The sequence below is a fragment of the Armigeres subalbatus genome, chromosome 2, assembly GCF_024139115.2.
Source record: "Armigeres subalbatus isolate Guangzhou_Male chromosome 2, GZ_Asu_2, whole genome shotgun sequence".
NCBI classification, from domain to species: Eukaryota; Metazoa; Arthropoda; class Insecta; order Diptera; family Culicidae; genus Armigeres; species Armigeres subalbatus.
Window position 1 is genome coordinate 173,449,526 of NC_085140.1, and position 25,885 is coordinate 173,475,410.

A 25,885-nucleotide genomic window follows, 5' to 3' on the forward strand; every position below is an offset into this window, starting at 1 on the left:
TGGCGGTTAAAATATTTGATGCAACTCTATCACGCTGCTTATAAATTACTCAATAATTGAGTAATTTTTAAGCAATTATTATGAGAGTAATGGATTGCGTCATGGCTAAATTGATTAATGACTTAAAGTGTGCATGTAAACAGCGTATTTGTTAAAAGAAAAATAGAAATATTATTCAAACCGCATGAGATATTAGCAAACAAAAACAATAGTGTCCAACTAGGAAAGTTTCTCCGTCGAATGAAACTAGTTGCACTCGAATCGGTCAAGTCCTTCTATATGAAACGTGTTTAACAATAAAAAATTCCCGGGGCTACACACACACACACACACACAGTCAGACATGTGCTCAGTTTTTCGAGCTGAGTCGATTGGTATATAACACTATGGGTCTCCGAGCCTTCTATCAAAATTTGGCTTTTGGAGTGAAATTATAGCCTTCTGGTACAACTTTGTTTTACGAGAAAGGCAAAAACAACAGTGAATTATATTTTCACCTAAATACCAACTAGGCACAACAAATACAATGTAAACTAGGGACGCGTGATGATATAAGTCGATGTTTGGGTATATTTTTATTGTAAAAAAACAAAAACTTGTGGAAAACGCAAGTGTTGCAAGTCACCCCGCTGTTGCAAGTCACCCCGTTTGACGGTACCATTATAGGAGACTGTTGAGACGGTCTGATAAGCATTCCTATTACAGCAGGAGCTTCGCAAGGGTCAATGCTGGACTCGGTATCATGGACTCAAAGACTGAGACTGAGACTCAAAGTTCCGCCTGGTGTCAAGATTGTCTGCTTCGCTGATGACATAGTCCTGCAGTTCTACAGGGAGTCAATTCCCGAGGTAGATCTGACCGCAGCGCACACGATCAGCACTGTGGCTGGTGGATTGGATGAGCGCTAGAGGCCTGGACAAAACAAGCAGTGATTCATGTGCGAGAAGTCGAGTTCACGTCAAAGCGGGAGCCTGAAGCTTCTCAGGGTCATGATAGTCGCACCAAGCGGCTTTATTACTGAGTTATTTTGATGGTAAAAGGAAAACGGTAATCAATTCATATCAATTAATATATACTTACATTCGTTGAGGGATATCTAATACGATTTGTAATCAATAAAATCAGCTAAACAAAGTCTTGGGCAGTAAAAAATGGTAATATTTTATTGGCACTTGGTGTGATTTGTCCGAACCTCGACCATGTGCTCGCTGAGCAGAATGCATTATTCATTGATTCCATCATTTAATTAGTATAAAGGCGTTTCTAACCAGTCAAAATATATGTTGCCCTTTGCTTTCCTTGGTTACGCTTTAAGCGTAGCAACCGAAATATGTTATTTATGTTTACCGCAACCAGTATAAATAACATAAACTGATTCATTCTCTCTGAAATGTCTCGAACGAGCCAAGGTTCTGTGAAAACTAATGAACGATCATTGATTTCGAAACCCATCAGAAGTTCATCATGTACAATCCCATCGGAAATACTCGAATACGAGTAAGTAAACCATGTCTGCATAACGAACATAATTATCGCTATCACTTTTCCTGCATTCAGCTACTCGTATGGCTATGACTGCAAGCGCCCTTTCAACCTGTGTAAAATCGATGATGCAACGCTTGTGTTTGCTTCCGGTAATTTGATACACTTTTTCGACGTGGCAACGCAAACCGTAACCACCCGGCGATGCTCGACCGGCGGTGGAATAGGATGCATCCAGACTAACCCGAACCCCAAGCTGTGTCATTTGACCGTGGGTGAAAACGGAACCAATCCACCAATCATCATCTATCAGTATCCGGAGATGAGCGTAGTGAACTTGCTGCAGAACGGTACCACCCAGGCCTACAGTCGCGTCGACTACAGTGCTGACGGAGAACTGTTGGTCTCGCAGGGTTGCGATCCGGACTACATGCTGACCGTGTGGAACTGGCGCGAAGCGGAAATCATTCTACGCTGCAAATCGTTCTCCAACGATGTGATTAACGTAATGTTCTCGCCGACGGTAGCCGGCCATTTGACTTCGTGTGGTAAGTGAAGGGGAACGACATATGAGTATTCAGTGTTAAGGATTTTATTGTCAAATCTTTATAATTCAGCACTATTTTTTTTTTGTGTTCGAGACCCAAAAATATGTTACTTTTCCCACGACTGTCCTTAAGTCCGACTATTCAATTTTTTTAAGGAATTGGAAATTTACCAATTTGATCTTTCGTTAGACTTGAAAAAACCTAAATATGTTTATCTTATAGAGGGATCAAGTTTTGAAAATGCAACTTCTTTTTATCTCTCGTAATTTTTTTATTACTTGCTTCCTAAACTTATCGATTCGATTGCTGTTTTTGAATGACCATTATAATTCACTTTCAAGTCCATAAAATTGTACAAATTTATACATATGTTACAGAATGAAAGCATCAGATTTAGGATGACCAGCGGTACAAATTTACATCTTTAATTACATTTATGCTCAGTATGAGAGCTAATCCCAAATCTAATTATTACTTACAGGCCTTGGTCATATAAAATTCTGGAAAATGGCGGAAACGTTCACTGGCCTTAAGCTTCAGGGTGAACTCGGTCGCTTCGGAAAAACCGAAATTTCCGATATTGTAGGCATTCTTCCGATGCCTGACGAAAAAGTCCTATCTGGTTGCCAGTGGGGAAATGTTCTCGTATGGGAAGCTGGTCTTATAAAAATAGAGGTTTGTCGCAAGGGACGTAAACCGTGTCATAAAGGTCCCATTACGCAGATAAGTGTACGCGATGGCGAGGTGATGACTTGCGGAATGGACGGCTACATCAGGATGTGGTTCTGGGAAACTGTTGAGCTAGCTGACCCCCCTGATGACGATCGGGTGGTGCAAATTGAACCCATTATGGAGTACAGAATTGGAAATGATCTGTGCCCTAGTGAGTTGATGTGTTTGATAAAGAAAGAAGGAGAATATGAGTGGTATGCTCAGGATGGAAATGGAGGAATTTGGCAATGTGACATAACGCCGGCCTACAAACCAGCTGAACCTCAGCAGCTTCTAAAGTGTCACTCAGGACCGATAATGGCGGTTCAAAGCAGTCCTACCACGCACCACGTGGCCACTTTGGGAAGTGATGGCAGACTATTCATGTATAATTATTTGAAGCGAAACATGATTTTTGAGTACCAATTTGCCGCAAATGGACATACTATGCTTTGGCTTCCTGTTACATTGGAGCCCACAGGGATGATCCTTGTGCTAGGTTTTGGAGATGGATTCATTCGTATTATAAAGGTTAACCTTAATGAGTCGATTTCTGAATGCCCGGTTTGCATAGTTCAGATCATGAAGTCTCATTCCGAAGCTATTACTACACTGGCCATCAACGAGCGCGAGACCATATTGGTATCGGGGTCGGAGGATAAATCTATATTCGTACATCAATTGATTAGAGGAAGTTCATTCGTAACATTAGAACCAATTGGTCTCATATACACCCCGTCAGCAGTTTCAAACATCAATTGGAAACCGAACACATTTGCTACTGCCCTAATAGGTTGCCGTCATGGACACGTACTGGAAGTTGAATTGCCGGAAACCCCAAAGGACTACACCGACATATCGTACCACTTGAAAAGCATAGATATACGCCAGTTGACGTTTCAATCAGTGAAGTCTGAAATAAAACGGAACATAAGAGTTGCGGAAATCGAGGAACGCAAGCAACAGAAGCGAGCAAAGAAAAAGAAAAGCTTAGAAAGAATTCGTGAAGAAAACCCAGGAGTCGAAATCGATGAAAATGCTTTTCTGGAAGACTCTGAAGAAGAAGAGGAATTAGAACCTTTGTACATTCCAAAGATTCCCAATGCCGTCCTGTGGGTACAGTACACGGAAGAGGATACACTGTGGCTGTCGATGAGCGGCTACGATGCTGGATTTGTCTACGAATACGAGTTTGATGACGAAGATCCGGTATCATGTACGCCAGTTCCTGGAGCAGAAGACACCGAAATAACCACATACATCTACGAGTAAAACCTGTTTTGAAAAAAAAAATTACATACTAGTTTCTATAAGTATACCATTTCTTTTCTAGTCAAGACTATCTCATATTCGGAATGGGAGACGGTTCGATTCGCGTGAACCGAGCTAAAAACGACTTCAGAGATTTGAACGAATTTTTCACGCTCAATATGCATTACAATCTCAATGGAAAAGTGTCTGGATTGACATTCAGTTGTGATAAGCAGTACCTTTTCAGCGTTGGAACAGATGGGAACTTATTTGCCTACAAATGGTTCTCATCTACAATGCCTATAGCGTCACCGAAGTCCAGATCTGTCGATGTACCCTTCCCGTGCGTAGAAGACATCAAGGATCGTGCATATTTATCACTTGAACAGCAGAAGATGAAACAAGAGAATGACAGAAAAGCTAAACTGCTGAACGACCAGAAAGACGAAATCCTGAACACCGTAGCCGATTACCGGAAACAGTTTGAGCAGATCCTGGAGAGAAATCTGTCGCTCCCGGAATCGCAACGTTTCGCAATGGAAGATTTTACTTTGGATGAAAGGATCACTCTGGACCTGAGGAAGGAGCTTGAGGAAAAAATGGATCTCGTTCGTCGGAAGACAGCATTCGACGTGGAAAAGGCACGGCTAACGGGGGAAAAGCTGAGAAACTTTTTTCTGGAAGAAATGGAGAGCGCACCGATTGAAGTTCTTGGTGTAAGGTGAATTGTAAAACGTCAATATTATTCAAAAGTAAAAAAAAAATAATTAAATTCAATGTTACAGAATATCGACCTCGGTTAAATCATTCAGGATAGGAAAGCTCAATGATGAGTACTATCAGACAGTAGAAGATTTAGAGCACCGAATTGAAGAAGAAGAAGCCAGAAGGAGGTAAGATACAGCATAATAATTTCGTTTTATAGAACCTTCTTGGTCAAGTGCAAACTCCGATTTTCTACTATCGATTGAGTACTCTAATGTTTAATTTACAATCTATGTACGTCGAAACGTCAATTTTATTGAAATATTTGTGTAAGGTATTTATTTCATGATACGTTTGCAAATATTTAGCATATTGGATTACGATAAGAAAGTTGGTATACTATAGTTGACCTGACAGCATAGCGAAAACTGTTTAAAAGTTTGCACTTGCTCCCGAAGTTTCTCAAATAAAAAATATAATATAAGAATAATCAGTCTGGGCTGAAATCGGTGTTATGAAGCATTGGTATTCAATATCTCAGTATCTTTGAAATAATAACCTTCGCCTCACATATAATATAATTGAACCTAAATGTTCTATCAGGGAATTTTTTGTTGTTGTTTTAGTGCAAGGGGTATACCCCGTTAGGCATAAGGACGTTAGGCATAAGTACGTCAGGCATAATGAACGATGGGCATAATTGACGTTAGGCATAACGGACGTTAGGCATAATGTACGTTAGGCTTAACGGACGTTAGACATAAAACGATCCAAAGAACAGCTTATGACATAAAGAAGGCAGGATTATGCCAAACGTCCATTATGCCTAACATACATTATGCCTAACGTCCGTTATGCCTAACGTCCATTATGCCTAACGTCGCGGACCCATTTTATACATATCTTGAATAATTTGAAGTCGACAAAACTTCTATAAATGTTTGGAAAATGTTCCTCAATAGAACAACTTGGCATCTCGTAAAAAAGCAAACCTATAGTTTTAAGAAGTGGTTGTATTTAGAGATACTGATAAATAATTAGGTGCTATGGCCAAAAACACTGTGCGTTAGTTATATTAACGATATTTTTCTTTCTTTCGCAACAAGACGATTCATGGAGATGTGTAAATCACCAGAAGACAGGTGAAAACAACAAACTATTTTTTTAATTGACGAGCAATTACTCACTCACTCACATTGTACAGGGAAGCAACGTTACCCAATTATTATTTGATTCGAAAGAGAATTAATTTTGATTTGGGATAAAATACCAAATAAAACAAAAGACGGACACGAAAGTCGCCACAAGCAATCGACATAAAAATTCTACCGTAAGTAGCATGATTTTACAAACTTTTTGAAATCCAATTTTGTTCCACCTCTCATTTTCAAGGACGCCACTATCAACACTGAAGCAACTAGCACTTAGCAGTTGTCATCTTTTTATTTTACGCTTCCTGCGACAAAGTAAAGTCGTAATATAAATTCAACCGTTAATTGCTGCTTCTTTATTGAGATTGGTGTCTCTAAAAACGCGAGGTATAATTTATTTGGATTCTGGACAGTTTCACCTTAAATGTGCATGCAGCTTCATGATAAATTGAAGGGAAACGTGTTCTGATTCAAATGTTACAAACTATTGAAAATGTGCCAGTTTAGCGTTGCCACCCTGTACTTCACTGTTGTTTAGTTTCACTATTATTGTTGTTGTGTTTCACAAAATCCATTTTTAAATTAAATTATTAAAAATATTTCTCCAGTTTGAAGATGTTTTATAATGCTTACTTTTGTTCTAGCTTTATCTTTTAGTTTTCTACTCTCACAAGCACAACCAATTTTATGGCTGACATTCACAATTCTTTTAATGGTAATCTTTGATAATACAACGGACTAAACATTTCAATGTGTGATAAGCTGTGATCAAGATCAAACCTTCTGAAGACTGCTATCTTCTTCTTCTTCTTTTTCTTTTTCTTATTCCGCTTCTTATTCTTATTCTTCTTCCTCATCTTCTTTTTCTTCTTCCGGTTCTTCTACTACTTCTTTTTCTTCTTTTTCGTCTTCCGTTTCTCCTTCTTCTTATTCTTCTTCTTTTTAGTTTTCCTTTTCTTCTACTTCTTCTTCTTCTATCTTCTCTATCTTCTAAATAATAAAAATTAAATGCTGTGTGCTCGGATCCGCATAAATCGAAAACGACTGGAAGGATTTTCTCGTAAGAGGCCTTTAACAAATTACGTAACGCTGTATATAAAATACGAAATTAAACCATACAAAAAAATTAAACCTTCCATTAAAAAGTGTTACTTTGTGAAGGGTGGAGGTCCAAAATCATCATTCAGCGTTACGTAATTTCTGAACCCTAATCGTTTCCGACGGGTTTATATGATATTTTCTCTTGCGAAAATCACGAGTAAGATTGAGGTTGATTTGTATGGAAAATCTGCATAGGTAGTTCACAACGCGCATTTTTGCCTACTATGCAGGACAATGTCTGCCAGGTCAACTAATTTTTTATGCAATTCACGATACTTTTGTCATTGTAAACTTGAAACAGCCGGTCATTCATGCATCTGCTCTACACACTATTTTCTATTTTACCGCCAGGGAAGGTGGGGAGAGTAGATGCATTTAAGTTTCTGATTGCCAATGGCGCTTCAAATCTTGTGATCAACATGTTTTGTTCCAGGAGGTACTTTATGTGTCAGACGTCCATGTTTTTCATCACAGTAGCCAAATTTTAATATTTAAGAACAAGCAAACCAAAACAATAAATTTGACATTCAAGGTACCGTCAAGTAACCATTCACAGTGCATTTTAGGCAATTTAGCATGTCTCAGGGCCAGTGTTGTAAAATGTCATTTGCATTCGTCTGTATAATTTTTCCAGAACTTTTTTCAGAAGTAAGCTATTGATTATTGATGTATGACGAACTTATAGTGCTTAAATGTGCCTACAACTTTGTCTAACAAGACATTGCTGTAAATATGTAATCTGGGGCGTGGGAGGCAAAATGTCATTCAAATGACACGTGACATTTTGGGGAGTTTTCAGTCTCCAGCCTTAGATGAACAAAAATATAGCCCTACTCAAGCGTTATGAGTACAGCTAAAATTATGATGTGAATTTTACTTCTGAAGAAAGTTATTAGCAAATTAGTCAAATGACATGCAGATGACATTTTACAAGCCTGCTCAGGGCTCTCCAAATATATTAAATTAAAAATTATACCCTTGAACACCGTCACGTACCTTAAATAATTATTTTAATTCGAATGAAAATCAGAGACTATCTGTTTTCGGCAAGGTAGATGGATGTAGATAATTTTTCAGTGATATGTTGGGGTATCCTTTCAACGTGTTAGGGCCGTGTGGGTATAGGTACCCATTCAACGTGCATAAGAACTTTTCAATTAAATTAATTAAAATATGAATTCAAACATTCATTTTATAATATAATACGTGTTTTTCATTTAATTGAGCATCAACATATGAAGTTTATGTGTTTTAGTGTAACACAGAAAGGACATAATCAATCAAAACAATTCTATTGCTGATGCTGAAATCAATGCTCATAGCGTCGCGTAACTCTTATCACAAACAAGTCATCCCCGGAAAACCATTGCTTCTGCGACTTTTTTTGGCTCAACTTCTTCAAAATTATGACGGAATCATTCATAGTACTCACGATTTTGATGCACGGTGAATGGACACAGTTATTTTCTGGGGGATCCGTTCGCCGTGCATTTTTGATTTGGAGGAGAATGAAGTGTTACCGTCAACTGGGGGGAAGATGATCATTGAGGTGAAGGTGATCATTTGATGTGTCAGTCAAAAGTGCCAAATTTTTTCATGAAACGGTAGTCAACAATATTCTCCGTTCAAGTAATGTTACTGCTAGGTAGAAATCCAAGTTTTTCGATTTTAATCATGAAAATGTATTTTGTGGAAGAAAGAGAGAGATAGTCATAAATGACGCTATTTTCGTTTCAAATATTGACTTCGTAGACTTCTTTACGTAGTAAATTCAACATTCATACAAATAACCTAGTGTATTTTGACTACTAGGTCATAATGATTTTAGTAGAGCTGTCTTGATCAACTTCACCCCAAACCAGATTACTCAAAAAATGCGTGATAATTTAATTTATTTTAATAAATGCGAACACATTTCAGAAAACTAAAGTTGTTGATTATTGCAACGTATAGCAGTACATGTTTTGAAATTATTTGTTTCGATTTAAAATGTAAACACACATTTTTATTGCATGTTTTGTCTTAAAAATGATCATCTTCCCCCCAGTTGACGGTACCTTGAGTGTTACCGACATTTTCGGCCTAATTTTATACAAAAACTCAAAATACACACTTTGCATGGATATTAAAAGGTAAAGAACAATAAAACATTCACTTTTTTCTCTGATATTGAGCAAGCGCAGATTATACTTGATGTCTGAAAACAAAGCAGATAGCCGCAGAGGAATGTGAACAAACTCTAACATCAAACAGCTGTTGAAACAGCTATATTTCAGAGTAATTGCTCGGCGACGATTCTTTTGAACTTCTTTAATGATGCTGATGTAAAAATAAAGCATTTTTCAATATTTTCGTGAACATACTGAAGATTACTTTGAACCCCACGGTGAATGGCCACGGTTCCGACCAAGCCCTTTATGCAAAGTCCAGGTTACTATGGTTGAATTATGTTAATCACAAATGCTGTGGGGAGACTTGATCCCCTGTTTTACCAAGAACAAAAGTAGTTTTTGTTCTAGCGTACTTTTTAGTATAGATCTTCTAGACAAAGATCGTTATGTGGTGAGTTATATGTTGGATCGGATCGGACAACCGTATTGATTCTGCAGGACGGTTTTTTTGTATTGACCCTCATGAAGATTTTTTTATGGCCACGCAAAATTTGAACAACTGCTCTTAACAATGACCAAAGGCTATAACTTTTTTCGCAGCGCAGAGTCATAAATATGTTAAATGATCTGTACTGGTCAAAATGCCATCACAATTTTCACAAGTTCGATCACAATTTTCGGATACTTGGGATTCAAAATTGTTGCGTCAATATAGGGATATTTGATCCCTCATTTATCACCCATACAACAATTTGGCGAAAAAATTCAAGAAAATAAATGGGTTCTAAGGCGGCCATTTTTGTGTAGATTTGAAAGATTTGATGAAGGGTTGGCTCGGAAAAAAAAATTATTGAGTAGATATCATAGAAAGGGGATCAAGACTCCTCAAATTTTAAGATTACATGCGCTGTTGAATTCCAAATCAAAAATTGTTCATAAATACGCACAGTAAGTCGCATATCTGCGTATTTTGGAGGAAAAAGGAATTAGGAATTAAAAAATCAAAGAGCACCTTTCTACTTTTAATAAATTAAGTTTTGAAGAGGAACCAATTCCTGACGAAATTTTTAAATACGATTTTGACAGCACTCCAACAAATCGATTGTGTATCAATAACAACAACAATCTACAGAGTATCACACATCAATAAAGTTAAATTATATATTTATTAGAGAGTCTGCGCGATAAACGCGTATTTTTTAAATTATTTACTGTTATAAATCGTAAATAATAAAAGGCCCTCTCCTCGGATATGTGATCTTTATACGATGGATGGGCTTACGCCATTAGCACTGAGAAGGCAACCAAAGATATATCCTGTTGTGGTGGTATCACATGTTGACTATTTTTGTTTGGTCATATATCTGGCATTGAGGCACTGTTTTTACGCATGTACATGTGATCCAACGGACATCGTGTCTTGGATCCATGAATGGTAGTGCAGTCTGACAAAGGCCTTTTTCATTAGTGATAATGATGATAAATCGGAAATGATATAAAGGGATCAAGTCTCCCCAGAATCCCATACAGTACGCAGCACTTTCACTCGAAACCGCCAAAAGCTCTCTGATCTGGCTATTTTAATGTTCGCGCTTCATGTCCGTTAAAGGCCATCGATAGAATCAGGATTCGATCATTCTTCAACAACTTCAAACACATTTCTATCAAACACTTTTTCGGCAGCAACAACAATAGGTCTACCTCTGTCTTTAACAGCAACCATGTATTTTGTATAGGAAGAGTTATTGGTTAAGCCTATTTTCGTCGTCTTCTTCTTTACGGAGATAAAAGCATAGACATAAATGCATAATGACGTGCTCTTATACTGGATTCTAACGAAAGGCGGAAACTCGGAAGCCAAAATCACAAAAGGCAGTATCTCGCAATGCAGACCTTCTTACACATGTAATAAAGGCGGAATAGATCATAAGGCGTAGTTACAAAAGTCGGTGACACGAAAACCGGAATTTCTTAGTTTCAGGCAGGCGTCTGCTTGGAGTAACAGACGATATACTTTATTTTTTGAAGGCTCACATCTGCCCGGTCAAAGTTGAAGGGGGATATGATTCCTTCTATAAAATCACTCCCTTTCTGTATATGTCTACTTTATAACTATTGGAGTCGCATACCACAACTTAAACATTAGCCGTCTCGCTGCTTAATACTCATTAAGCCCAACCACAGTTATTAACTGTACGTTTTCTATGCTTCGGAAAAGCGACAAAATTTCTCACCCGAAAACTTTTAAGTCCATATAGAGATTCGGTCTTAGTCACCCTCTGCATAGTACGCTTCGTACAAAGCCATATGCTTTATTGTTGAGCTACGAAAGGTCTCCTGCCTACTGAAAAACAAGAAAGCATGCATCTGCAAAATTACCAAATTAAAAAAAAACAAAATCGGTTACGCAATTGACACTGAGGGGCCCTCCTTAGGAATCGTACACTAATACGTAAGCTCTTTTGGGGTGAGGGGGGGGTCTGCCATTTTCCTATGCTCTATATAAATAAAAAATGATTTGTATGGGAAAAATCTTCCGGGGTGGGAATGGGGGTTTGAAAAACCCAAAACCCAACATAAAAGTAACATCATGTTAGCCTCATGATATACAAATGCAGAAATGGTAACTTGGCTTAGAAACCTCGCATTTAATAACTGTGGAAGTGCTTAATGAACACTAGGCTGCGAGGCAGCAATGTCCCAGTGGGGGATGTAAAGCTAATGATGTAGAAGAATTTGCATTGAGTCAATTTTTTGCTTAAAATAAAAATACATGAAAAACCCAGATTAATCCACCTATCGATGATAGAACATTTCTCACGCATTATAAAATCGAGAAAAAACGCATAGAAGGTCAAAATAGAACTTAATGGGGATAGATTTTACTATTTCCATTGTTTCATATCTATTTGCAGTCATTGTTTTTAAAATTTTGATTTCTTTCCCAATGGACCTTTGGCAAAAAACAATGTTTCTTTAAATAACTCTGGAACACAATGACCAATCAAGCCAATTTTTGATAGGAAACAACCAGACCGCATTACGCGTCGAGTGCAACTTGTTGCGAATAAATCGAATAGGGGAAGAGGCCCCAAAACGCCCCCCCGAGGCAAAACGCCTTTTGTGGTTTTGCCTCATGTTTACCGTCCTTAAGATGTCCGTAACACAACTAGATCTAAAATTATGCTGCTGAATGTTTTCTCTGTTGATGACGATGATGATGATGATTGATATAGATGTATGCGTTAGGAGCAAACGTCAAATGGGAAATAATCATGGCCGGCTCTGTTTCTCGCGATTCTGATAACAGATGGCAGTAGTTTTTTCTGAAAAGCGAATGGCGATATTTTTTCGAACAGTTTGTATGAAGAGTTACGTCTGTTTGTCTGTGCAGATGGTCTTCGTTGCGGAAAAAAATGATGCTGTCAAGAAAAGTTGATAGGGAAATAGGGGAACTGCTCCTTGAATTCATACCATGTACCCAAATCAATACCATTCGAAAACAAAGAATTGGTGCGCTATTTGTTTTGTTTCTCATTTTTGTGATTTTTTTCAGCAGTGAGCACGTCGGAAAACAACAAAACACGACACAAATTGAGCCTAAATTGCACGTTTTGCGAATGTTGTTGATATAGGATCATGTTATTAATAATGGAACAGATGCCCTACTAAAAGGAATTCAATTAAATACGTAAAAGAATAACATCAACATCAGTAATGTAAATAGCTTGTTTTCTTTATTACATGTAAATAAGTTTTGTTTTCTTTATTACTTTGCTGACAAAAGTCAGATTACTTCACATCAACAACTGTCTTCTAAGCTTAGAAGGGATATTATGAAGACAACGGGTTGATTATATTGAAATACTTAATGGACCATCTCACAAAACAGTTTGTCACATATGTGGCGAATTTTATTGTTTTTTAATAGTATTTTATTAGACTGATTTTTGAAGGTAATTTCCATACAAACTTCAAACTGCACGTGCTCAGTCAAATAACAATCAAAGCAAGCAATCTAGCCAAAAATTTAGGAGGATCATTTAACCGCAAATATCATCGTTTAAGCATAAGGGAGCGAAAAAGTTTGAATCACTGTAGTGGTCATATTACGACAACCATGATGTTTCCAAGAGCATCTCTCTGTTACAATTTTGATACCAAAACTGGTTGATCGATACATAAATACATTTTTGTTATTTTTTAATCTAATTATCCTGTAACGAAATTTAAATTACTGCGACCGTGATCGTACCAAGCTGGTGACTACAATGTGATACTGTCACGCATGCTCGAAACATATTTATTTCTGTAAAGCGTGCGATTTCTCTTGAAATAATAACTGCAAATGGCTGAATGACCATACATTTTTTAGAAAGACAGGACAAACAGACTTTCGATAAAGGATCTGTGATCTGTGAAGAATCAAGTCACGTTGAATATTTAGCTTACTGGATGCTCTTGACAGTCACTTCAGCAATGAAAATGGAAGTTTTTTCTTTGCGTGACGTTTCAATGCCATCTTTTTCAAGGTTCTAAGACATTTTCCATAAACAATTAGGAAATTTTCAATAAACAAATCAGGGTATGAGCAAAAATAAAACAAAACTTCTATACACAATTAAGAATTTTTGGGGGGGGGGGGGTCCCGTAGCGTAGTTGGCTACACGTTCGCCTTACAAGCGAATGGTCATGGGTTCGATTCCCAGCCCCTCCACCAAACCCTCGTCAGTCGCCGGATCCGCAGCCCATACGGTGGCGTTTGGGGTACGCGCCTTACCGTCACGGCTGCATGATGACGACTGACAACTTGTTCTTCTCGGAGGCATTCCTCCAACGTTACCCGGATAAATGGCAACCGAACAATGCAACGATCTAATGGATACACGACATGGACTAACGGACACAATGGACTGGCACCGACAACAATAATGGTAATGGAAATCTAAAAATAGATTCTGTGTGGATTCTGTACAGCAGAATACCACAGTAGATCGCGGCACAGTAGTGCACCATGGTTAAGTAACACAGAGTGCCTAACAAATAAAGAAAGGAATAAAAAAAAAATTAAGAATTTTCCACAAAACAAAATTTTGTTTTATTTGTGGAAATTTTATATTTATTTATTGCTCATACCCTGATTTCTTTATTGGCAATTTCCTATTTTTTATGGGAAATTTCTAACTTACGGAAAGTTTTTATTTTAGTCAAATATCACAACATGAAACAATAAAAAAAATACATCATAGAAATTGCACAAATCTTACAGAAAGGAACGTTTTTCGTCTGGTAGTTTGTTTCTAACATGCCTGTTCCCTCGATGCCTTTTCGTAGTTTTCATGGAGACGCAGAGGTGAATACGGGTTACCGCCGTGATTTGCAATGATGTGCTCTAGGATTAGCTAAATCAGCTGCCTAAGTTTCATGCTTGAATTAAATGTCCGAATACGCTCATTATAATGATTTTGGTGGGGTATTAGGCTGCCCATGTACGGATGTAATTTCAGATATTTTTGTGTTTTCGTTTGCACAGGACTACGTTTTTTTTTCATTTTGGCGCTATAAAGCTATGTCCATTTAGAATCCGTTCATCTGTATCTCGGTAATGGATTGACGTACAAATAAGGTTAATACATAAAAATAAGGGTAATTCACTGTACTTTAAGGAAAAATGATTGATACAAATATTTTCTTCTTGTTTCCAGTAAAAATTCGCACCTTCTTCTTTATTCCTCTCATCAAAAGTTGCACACCTCCGGAGTCAACTTCCTTGGCACATTTGTTCCACATTTTGGTCATCTGAGTCGCGTCCCGAGCTGTTTTTCCACTTTTTTCATATTTCTTAAGCTTCCGCTTCATTACTGCCCAAAATGTCTCGATGGGTCGGAGCTGTGGGCAGTTGCGTGGATTTATGTTTTTATCGATGAAATCTTCATTATTATCGCGGTACCACTGGATGACTTCCTGGCTGTAGTGGCAACTCGCCAAATCTGGCCAAAACTTCACGGGACCTTTATGGGCTTTATGGAAGGTCGACCGCGGTTTTTGAGACATTCCTCCTTGTACAGCTTCGAGTCCATCGTCTTATTCGTCACAAACACTAAGGTCTTTGCTCCACAGCTGCATATCCCTTGCCAAAATCATCCGTTTTTTTGCAAGTTTGCCCAAAAAGCAAACTTAAACTTCGCAGGAACTACTCCTCGTGCCGTCAGTATGTAGAATTTTTGGCTAGGAAGCTGTCCGAAATCCATTTTGACGTAGGTTTCATCGTTGACGAGCAGGATTATCAACGTTATAACCCGCCAACCCGTCACGTTCCCCGGTTAAATGGGTGGCTTAAGCGCCACTCCGTGAAGGAGACCACCCACCAGTTTAAGGTTTGCCCGGCCTGAGACTATCCAGAAGATAGGGTCAATGTTTCCCGAAATCGGGGAGGGAAGTGACTGGTTGTCTTAAAACCGTCGTACTTAGCGTGAGCGTATCGACGCCGCAAAGACTCTAAATCACGTACGTGCAACTACCAGAACCGCTCCAAAGACAAATAACTCACAAGCTCCTCACAATCAAACGAATTAATCACGCTTTAGAATAAAAAGTTATCACGACTTCAAATGGAAATTGATGATTCGTCCGCGAAAAGACATGGGAACCCCTCTCAGATGACTATCTGGGTCGTATGAATAAAAAGTAGCAAAACTCAACGCTTGTAGTATCTACTCAAAAATAAAGTCCACAGAGAAAACTACATGTTTGATATGAATAAAAACATTTTCGAACTTATGGCATATGCTACATTCGAACTTAGCCTTTACTACAGTTTACTACCATTTACTACACGGAGAAACGTCAAAACAAAATAGACCCCATGATGACGATGATGATTTCATCATTTTTTTGCGGCTAATCAACAAAAAGCATGTCTGTTTTGTTTGTTTTCCCTAAATTGGACTTCTATTTTCAAGAAAAAAGCCGATTCGCTTCGATTCTGATGAATAATCTGCATTTGAAACATGAGTAGCAACGTCTTGAGCAGACTACAAGAAATCAGTAGTAAACTCTTGTTTTATTCATACCGAATCAGTTGTTTGTAGTATGTTCGAAATGTGTAGTGTAGTAACCCAAGCAGCACGCGCAACATCTTTCAAATAGGTGTTGGTTTCTAATAAATTGCATTGAAGACACTGGCTATACATCGAGTCACATTAAAGCCACTTCCCAGTTTCAGAAAATCACAATGTTTCATTTCCGTTTAGGTGGCGTCGCAATATTCTACACATCTGACTTCTTGGGTGGTTTAAAATTCGATGTGTTTCATATAAGAAACAAAACAGATAAGTTGTAGAATTAATAACACTTCGGTTCATTGCTGTAACGACAATGTTTCTGATATGTTGCAAAACACTTTGAGCTCAGCTGAGCAGTATTTTATTTTTGACAGTCCCCTGCATGTTCCGTATAAGGTACAATGAAGTTACAAATGACTTTGTTGTTTATGTAGTGCACTTGTAGCAGAATCTCCAAATAGAATTGTTGGTGTGAGGGTTATAGTGGAAGGTTGCAAATCTCAAGGTCCATGGTTCGATTCCCGGTTGGTTTTTGTGTTTTTATTTTCATTGTAGCCGCAAGATGTTGCAAATAGGCTCCACCTCTTGCGCTTTTTGTGTCACAAAGGAGTTCCAAATACGACGCGTTGTGCATAAGTCAGACCTTTAGTAAGTCACTCCACAGTTGTTGTTACTCACTGAGAAACAAGAGGTGTTGCTTGGGATAGTCTCTTTTATTCATACGAACATGTTCCACAAGTGACGTTTACTACTGAAAATGTAGTAAAGTTGAACTTACTACTTTTTATTCATACGACCCACTGTTTGTCTACATTTACGGGAATCTACTTCATCAAATTCGAGACGAATAGCAGTATGCTGTACGCTATAATTTCTACATTCACATACATCAAGTATAACACGAAGCTTTAATACAGTCAAACAAAGAGCTTTATTACATCTCGTTTATTCCTTTGCCTAGGCCTTTCTTCTTCCCCCTTTTAACATCTAGCTACACTATCGCATACTATCTAATCCCCATCAACCTACAGTGTATCGTGCGTGTTGTTTGTGCGTTACCCGTTCATTCACTCGCTGATCATATACAAATCATTTAACGGAGGCAATTATGTACTTGAAATTTATTGCCTCATGCGCATGGACGTTCACAGTACAAAATGCATGCAAATACTCACTACCTAGGTTTTACGTGGATGGTTGGATGGTGATGAGTCGGCGGCTGAGCACACAGAGCTGCTTGCGCACTACTCCGGCCCGATCAAGATTTTTTTATGTATACAGGTTATCCGACTTGTCAATATCCCCAACTCAGCCATCTTGGATTTTTGTATGGAATTTATGCTCGTTTGTTTACGTTTTGCACTGGAAATGTATGTTTCCCCCCCGCGCTGGTTATTCCCATCTACTGACGAAGTCGGATAACCTGTACATAAAAATATCTTGGGCCCGATGTCGACGGCTTTACGTGTCGTTCGTTGATGACTCTCTTACCTGGCGCGAGGTCTTACGCTTGAACGCGGCACATGCGTCCGTTCGTCGAACAATAGTTCTCGCTGCTGTCGGTTGGACGCTGATGGGTTGGATGAGCCTGCCTGTCTAGGGCGCGTAAAAGGAACGTGACGCGGCCCTCTTCCGGCCACGTGTGCCCCGGGATTACCTCGACGCCGATGAGTGGGGTCAAAAGCGGTCTCTAATGGGATGGTGGTGTAACGGCAAATGGCTTCGCTGCCTCGCACCTAATTAAAAGAAACGCACACGCACTTTTAGTTGGGGACCTAACTAGGTTGCAGTTATATCGCACTTTTACCTTTTCTAAACTAGTAGCACGCACTGCCGCAACTTAGATCGAACAAATTACTGATTGACGATCAACTAGGGGAACAAAGGGGGAAAGTTAACACATCATACAAAAAGCTACCATGCCACAAACTAACATTTTAAATTACACCACGACGCGAAACAAATCCGGACCACTTTTGCCTCTTCCACTGATCGAATCGAAGTGATCGATTAGAGTTGGAAAATGCCTCAGATTAACTGCGAATCTGTAAAATAATCCTCGGTTGCCGTGATATTACTCGAAGATAATATCACGAATGCTAATTCTCGCAATTGGACATAAAAGATTTAGCGGGCATCGCGACATCTCTTTCTGACGGCTTTCAAACATCCAGTCAAATCCTCTCCGATCTTGGAAGTAGAGTCCAAAGTCGAATAAGGAAGGTCAATGTATTTTGAATGGCGCATTTGCGGGTCGTTGTCCCTCTATTCAAGCTAATTTGCATAGCGAAATGACGCGCGGTTGGCTTGGGTCTCATGTTTAGCGTGTGTAACTGGTAATGGGAACTCACTTGATTAGCTTGTATGCCAGATGCAACCATTTCGAAGGCGTGAGGTGTGCGATTGTGTGGAGACTAATGGGCCAAACACAATTGATACGTTTGCGTGCATTTTGACAGTTTTCCCATGGAAAAACTGTCAAAACGCACGCAAACGTACCAATTGTGTTTGGCCCATAACTTTAGGGATCTTATTAAGCAAAACGAACATTCATGCAATAGTTTCTAACTTATGAAATTCTATTATAGATTTTCCATGGGATTCAATTAAATAAGAAAACGTACTTGTTACAACGTGGGTGTGCAGACTTTTTTTTCTCCTTTCGGCTTCCATCTGGAATAATTTTTGACACGCTGCACGAAACTTCGTGAAATTTATACCACAGCAAGTGGGCGCCTAGGTAGACAAACCTAGTAAAAGAATTCTTGCAGCGGTCACTTTCCGTGCCGCTGCAATACGATAAATGATTCCGGATTCTTTGGACATAGCTTTATTTGTCATATTTGTAACCCGAATCAATATTCATCCGATTTCCAAAAAGGAACGTTTTTTTTTTAAATTATATGAAATGGTATATATGTTTCCAGAATAATTTCACTTTTGTGTTTGTGATTGTTCACGAAAACATCCAGCGGGGTAGGTTTGCCGAATTTTGTGTAGGCTGTTTGGACGAGTTTAAAATTTAGTAAATACCAATCGACACCAATTTTGACCAATTCCCCAATAAAAGCAGCATTAAAGGGAGAGAAAATGTTCGAGAACATAATATCAAACGTAAGTATACTCTGGTAGAGGAAAGGAAAGTAGCGAGATTTGTAAAAAGTTTACTAAAAATGTTTTAAAAAAAGACTAAAAAGTAAAGATCTAAGATTATTTTATGGACATGAATATTACAAAAATATAAACGCTACCTTTTTTCTTCTTCTAAATAATGCGCACAGATTGATTTGATGTGTTTCACTTATGAGCTTGAGCTTGAGCTTGATTGACTGCTCGTAGTTGCTACTCCATTATGACCAGATCAGCTGTTCTTGCACAGGGAACCAACAGATGTTTGCTTGGGACTAGCACACATCTTCAATGTACAAGTACTGGTGATCTCATTTGTTGGGTCATACTGGCGCCTGCCACGTCAGAATGCAAGTCAATGTAGGGAAGGGGGAGGAAATGATGATGCAATCACTCGCCCACTGCAAGCCGAATATACCTCTGCACTTGCCACGAGTTCATGCGGAATATGTTGGAGTTTCTGGGTTAGGTTGGAGAGGCAGAGGTCCGTCTTGGTTAACGAGCTGCCAATGTGATAGATAGGAGAAGGTAACTGATGGAATTTCTAATTGGATGTAGGAAACGAGCTCTATAGATCATTTCCAATTCTAGCAGATTACTGCTAGAATACTCAAGTTGAAGGTATAGGAATAGTAATGGAAACGGTATGGAAGTCCATTTCCAGTTCTAGCGATTGCTAGAACATGAGAAATAAAGAGAAAAATACAAAGTAGGAGAATGGAACGGACCTGGGATTGAACCCACGACCTCCTGCGTATGAAGCAGAAGCAGTAGCCATATGACTACCAAGTCCGCTTTGAAACAAGAGGGATCACGCACTTAGCTTATTAATTTTATCACCGGCCGCGCAATGCAGATCACAATAATTCGTCCGACCACGCGGTCGTTCTGCTGTTCGAAACATGAGAGATCACGCACTGAACTGATTAATTTTATTACCGGCCGCGCAATGCAGAACACAATAATTCGGCCGACCACGCAATCGTTCTGCTGTCCGAAACATGAGAGATCACGCACTGAACTCAGATTGATTTGATGTGTTTCACTTATTTCAACAAACTCAGCCAACCTACCCCAGCCCTATGGTTGGATGGCCTGATTTTTTCGCCGCATTTGTTTGTTTATACCTTTTCCTCAATTTGTTACAAGTGTGCTCAAGACCAGCCCCGGTCTCCGCTATATCAACTAATCTCCGAGGAATATAATCCAGAAAGACATTTTAGTCTGTAGTTTGCAAAATCCAACACTTTATTTTTGTTTTTATCTCACGTTTTCTTTTATGCACTGTGAATTTAAGAGAAAAGAAGGAATATCATAATAAGATGATTGTATCGTAGTCAAATTATTTCTTAATTTGGTCTTCCTAAGAATAATTCAACTTTTCAAAAAACTGTGTAGAAGAAATACCGGAATCACCGTTAAGCAGTGTTTAAGCTAATAAACACTTCAAAATTATTCGAAATGTTATTTGAAAAAGAAGGCCATTCGAGAACTGGCACAATCACTCTATGTCATTTTCTTCTTTTCGTATCTGCAAATAAAAAATGCACAGAAATATTTTGTCTCGGACATATGCCTCACTTGTGAAATAATCATAAATCATTTTTTTTAGAATGGTTAAAACTATCGACCATTGCAAGTTAGACAAGCGCGAAGACTCCCAACTAGATAAGAAAGAATCTTTTCTCGAAGGATTAACTCAATCAACGATAGATTTTAAACTGGAAACTAAAATGCGTCGCCTGTTAGCTAAATACCGCGAAAGAAAATCAAAAGAGCGTATCCGCAAACTAGAGGTAAACTAAATATATTTTACTAAAAATAACGCGTGGATTTTTTATATGTTTTACCGTATTTCAAGTGGGAAGAATTAAAAAATCGTAAACCAGATCCTAACGTCAACCATCCCGATGACGATATAGCAATCAAAGAGGCAGCAAGTACCATCGGAGACTACAAACTGAAGACAGATCTGGACTATGAACCCAACGAAGAGGAACTGGAAACTACACTGACCAAGTATCGCGACTTGTTGCAGGTGAGGAAAGAAATGTTCACAATTCGTAGTGACTACAATGGTGAAGTATTTGCTCTGAGAGCTAAAAAGAAAGAATTGACGCAATACGTCGAGCAAAAGAAACGAAAGCTAGTGGACATCCATGAAGAGATTCCTGAGAATCAACGAAAAATGCCTCCAGTTGAGGTAATCATCAATACGGCTGTGGAGTATCCAGAAAACGAATTCGAAATGTCAGATGGTGCAAATACTCAGGTGGACGACAGTGAACCCAAGGCAAAGCTATTAGAAAGGGGAAGCACCGAATACGCCGATCGAATGCAAAAATATGTGCTAGGCTTAGCGAAACTCCCGAACGGTGGCACATGTACGCCATTGGGAACGGAGTGGGAAAAGGAGCTAAGAGAGATGAGATTGATGAAAAAGTTGTTCAAACAGGATAAAATCATAACCAAAATCAATAGGAAAATTGACGATTTCGACCATGAGTTAACCGAGCTTTCCGAGCGCCGAATGAAGATTGAAGTGGACGCCAAGTACTTGGAAATTTACCAGCTGACGCTTTACCAAGAACTTTGGGTTTTGAAGGACTTCGAAAAAATAGAGCGTAAAATGATTGGGATTGTAGAAGAATTAACTCTTGAGAGAAACAGTTTACAAAACTCCGTTGTTGAATCTAAGCAGTTCATAGAACAATCGAAGCTAGATATGGAACTAATACGTTCGGAGCAGAAGACGATTTTCCATCAGTTTATGTCTAGTTGCTCGGATAATAACTTTACGCCATTTTTGAAACGCATTTATAAGAAGAAGTATAAACCATGTAAAATTAATAACGACAAAGACGAAACTGAATCCTCGAGTGAGTATTCCTCCGAAGATATCGATGCATTGGATAATGCTGTCGATACCGAGGTTAGCAAAATATTCCTAGACGAGCAACCGTGTCCAATTGGGTGTGACCCGGAACTGTACGAGCTCACTATTAAGCTGAGGAATGAGAAGATTGAACTGGAAAAAAAGTATTATGAAGAGAATAAAACACTGAATGAAACAATTAAAACTATGGAAGGGTTCAAGATGAAACTAGTCTACGTAGAATCCAGATTGAACGATAAAAAACGAGAGTTGCTAAATTTCAGGGTGAGTGATTTTTTGCTATAAAATTTATTTAGTGAAATTGATTTTAATTACAATTTTAGCGAGAGAAACAAGCGAGACTGAATGACATAGACACTCTTGTCATATTGAAGATGGATCAAATGCAATACTTTCGAACGGAAACTGAGTTCTACGATATCGAAAACAGTTTACTGTTCAACAACGAGAAACTGATGAAACTGTATGCCCGCGTTAGTCAGTTGGCTATGGAGACACTAGAAACTAAACGAAAACATCGCATTAATGTTGTGCATCTAGCACGGATGCGCACGGACATCAAATATATGGATCAACAAATTATCGTGCTGAGAGAGGAAATCAATCAAGCAATGATCAAAAAATTCGGAAGGGTGATCAACCTTGATGAACTGGAGGAAACTATTTTGCGAAAGTTCGCTTTTGAAATGAGGGCCAACATGGATGACGTGAAGAAGAGCTATGCGGAAAGGACCAGAGATCTCAAAATCCTGTATTCGAAGAAGCAACAGGAATTGGCAAAGGTGATTCAAGAAGGCACAGAGAAGCTACACGTCTTGACAGTTCTACAGGAAGAATATAACAATTTGACAAAAATGTTGGCACACCAGAAAAAACTAATGGACAAGAAAGATCAAAGCCCAATCAATTACGAATCAGATCTGGTTAAGCTCAAAGAAATAGCAAAAGCTCAGAAGGAACAGATCAATATGCTGCAGAGAGAAATTCGAACATTAAGTATGAAGTGTAAACCGCTGAGTTCGGATGCTGCTCAAATCTTGGAACCTATGCAACCGGGAATGAAGCTTGGAAAAATAACGGACGATTCCACCTATCCTAATGTAATGGATTCAGCACCTCCCAGTACAAGAGCCAGTTCACCGGACAACTTTTTGTATAATGAAATTTCCTCATTAGTTGATGATTTCTTGGTTGATCATTTGGGAACATTTGTTCAAAAGTCGGACATCAAGAGAGTTGTAACCCATTTGTCTCACTATCTGTCAAACATTATAGCCAACTTCGCTCCAGAGCATGCCAGCGATTTACTTCCGCATATCATCGAAAACTTCAAGTCCTTTATTCCGGAAGAACTTCTTTTGACTATCCCTCCCCAGTCTATCGCTGAGTTGATCGAGAACATATTCCGTACATTCAAGGAAGGCTACGATATCGACACCAAGGAGATCCTCAACGAGATCATTAACAATAGTTTGGAAATGGTTCCCCCAGCTTCGCAGAACTACTCGCACAACATCCTAGCCGATATACTTAAACAAGTGGTATCGACGCTGCATGTTACCGACATCAATCATCCGGAAACAGTCAACTTCATTGCCAATGGTTTACGGAATAAACCGGGCATTGACCCTCCCGCAGTGAATGTAGAGCAGCTGACCCTTGAACTGCTACAGTACGCTTCGGAGAACATGGTGGACGATGTCACTGAAGACACTATCACGCATATCATCGAAGGCATCCTGCAGTTTAGTACAAAGTAATGCTATTACGATTTCTTCTACGATTCAATGAATCCCAATCTGCTGTTTGTAATTTTACTGCACATCGTTTGTTGAAATAAACCACCCCTCTTATAACCAGATTCTGCTGATATCAATCCGGCTAAGGTCGTTCCGATATAAATCACCCAAAACCCACAACAGTAAAAATTTATTGACTGTACTTTGTTAGATTATCACCTAACGACAAGCTGATAATACGTGGGGCTGTTTGAGCAACCATTGACGAAACAACGCATTGGCGCCAACTTTTGAGGGGATACTGAAAACTGGTACAAGCTGGCGGATTGGGCTTCGTTTCAGTTCGTTGAGTTGTGTTAAGGCACTAATGTAAAAAATAAATAATTGTGGTTCCAAATTCATCAAAGTTCACTCAAAATGTTTAATCTAATTACAAGAAGCCCTCCCTACATGAAATATAGCAAACTTAAAGGCGAAAAAACGATGGACAAATTCACCCTTGCAAAAGGCCAAAATAAAAGGCCGAAACGTCAAAAATTATAGTTTTGACTAAGAAATCCAAAGTTTCCCAAATAGGATTAGGGGAAGGAGGGGCAATATATAGCTATAACGATTTTCATGGGTGTTTCTCCTTCCCCTCGGATATGTTACCTTGCCGCGGTGGGTCGGCTTACGCCATTAGCACTGATATGGCAACCAAAGACATATCCTGTCGTGGTGGTATCACATGTTGACTATTTTTGTTTGGTGCCGCGTTACATATCTGGCATTGACGCACTAATTTACGGCATATGCATGTAATCCAACGGACATCGTGTCTTGGAGCCTTGAATGGTAGTGCAGTCAGGCAGAGGCCTTTTTCATCAGTGATAATGATGTGAGTTCTCTTCTTTTCGGCAATACTTTTCTGATGCGTTCCCTGTGACGATGAGTCGTAGCCACGCTTACATTTAGCTAGCTAGGTATTTATTAAAAAAAAAACAAAGTATTCAAGACATTCGTAGGGAATTGACTGCTGGATTCACTGAGTAGAAGTTTTTTCAAAACTAGGAACGTGGTGCCAGTTTTATTTTGTTATGCCTCACTTCGAAGAGCAATAATAAAAAATACCACACATTATAATGATGGTATATGAACAATCTTATGACGGCTTCATTCACGATAATTTTTACTAATAGTAGGGAATAGGCGTGATGAAGCTTTACTTTGCCACCGAAAAGTGAATCCTATAGCTGACTCATAACTGATCATTAGTTTATGATAGATAATGACAGTTAGTTTGGAAACGATCAAGCTACTTATTAGAACATAATAATAGTAATACCTTGACAAAGGAATAACAATAAAAAAGACTAAATGCACGAACAGTTTCCGCTTTTTACAAGACATAACTTACATTGCGTTTGATAGTATTGACACAGGATGAACCAATAACTTAGGCAAACAAAGTAATTCAAGAAACGCATACTTCATACCTTCTGACCATAAAGACAAGAATGACATCGTAGTTGTAAATGTAATGTATTTTGAGCCAGTTCAACAGTGTCTTAATGGACGACATGATCCTTGTACGGCTGGGAAACTGCTTCAAAAGTTATTAACACTTCATTTTTTATAAATCGGGGATTGAACACTTTCTTATACTTGATAAAAAAAACTTCCGGCTCAGTTTCTACGATGAAGCATTGGCAACATGTTCCATGTGAGTCGAATAAACTGCTTCGGTCGATTTTGAGCGCGTACAATGACAATAGACGTCTAAATAGCATAAAAACCTGCAAAATAGTTTGATTCTGACAAGAAAATGACATAAATGACTTTAAACTATAACGATGTTAGTTAGCATGAGACCTGTCTGACTATTTATGAACGTAATTCCCTCTGATTCAGTTGCAACAGCGTCTTCTTGGACGACATGTTCCGTGTACGGCTGGCAAACTGCTTCGAAAGGAATTATGCAATGGTATCATCAAAGGCCTGGTGCAGAGGTTTCTACT

At 38.8% G+C, this 25,885-nt stretch overlaps 2 protein-coding genes across 3 annotated transcripts in view; one reads left to right on the forward strand and one right to left on the reverse strand.

Annotated features, from left to right (window-relative positions):
• Positions 1-25,885, reverse strand: part of LOC134211216 (transcription factor btd-like) — a 109,635-nt gene that overhangs the window by 62,381 nt on the left and 21,369 nt on the right. The gene's annotated exons all lie outside the window — the stretch shown is intronic.
• On the forward strand, positions 1,194-24,177 carry LOC134211215 (cilia- and flagella-associated protein 44). The gene is made up of 8 exons (XM_062687902.1): positions 1,194-1,497; positions 1,558-2,030; positions 2,512-4,009; positions 4,075-4,713; positions 4,778-4,885; positions 20,866-21,049; positions 21,115-22,413; positions 22,473-24,177. The coding sequence occupies exons 1-8, from the start codon at positions 1,391-1,393 to the stop codon at positions 23,907-23,909; spliced, it is 5,745 nt and encodes a 1,914-aa protein (XP_062543886.1). The 5' UTR covers positions 1,194-1,390; the 3' UTR covers positions 23,910-24,177.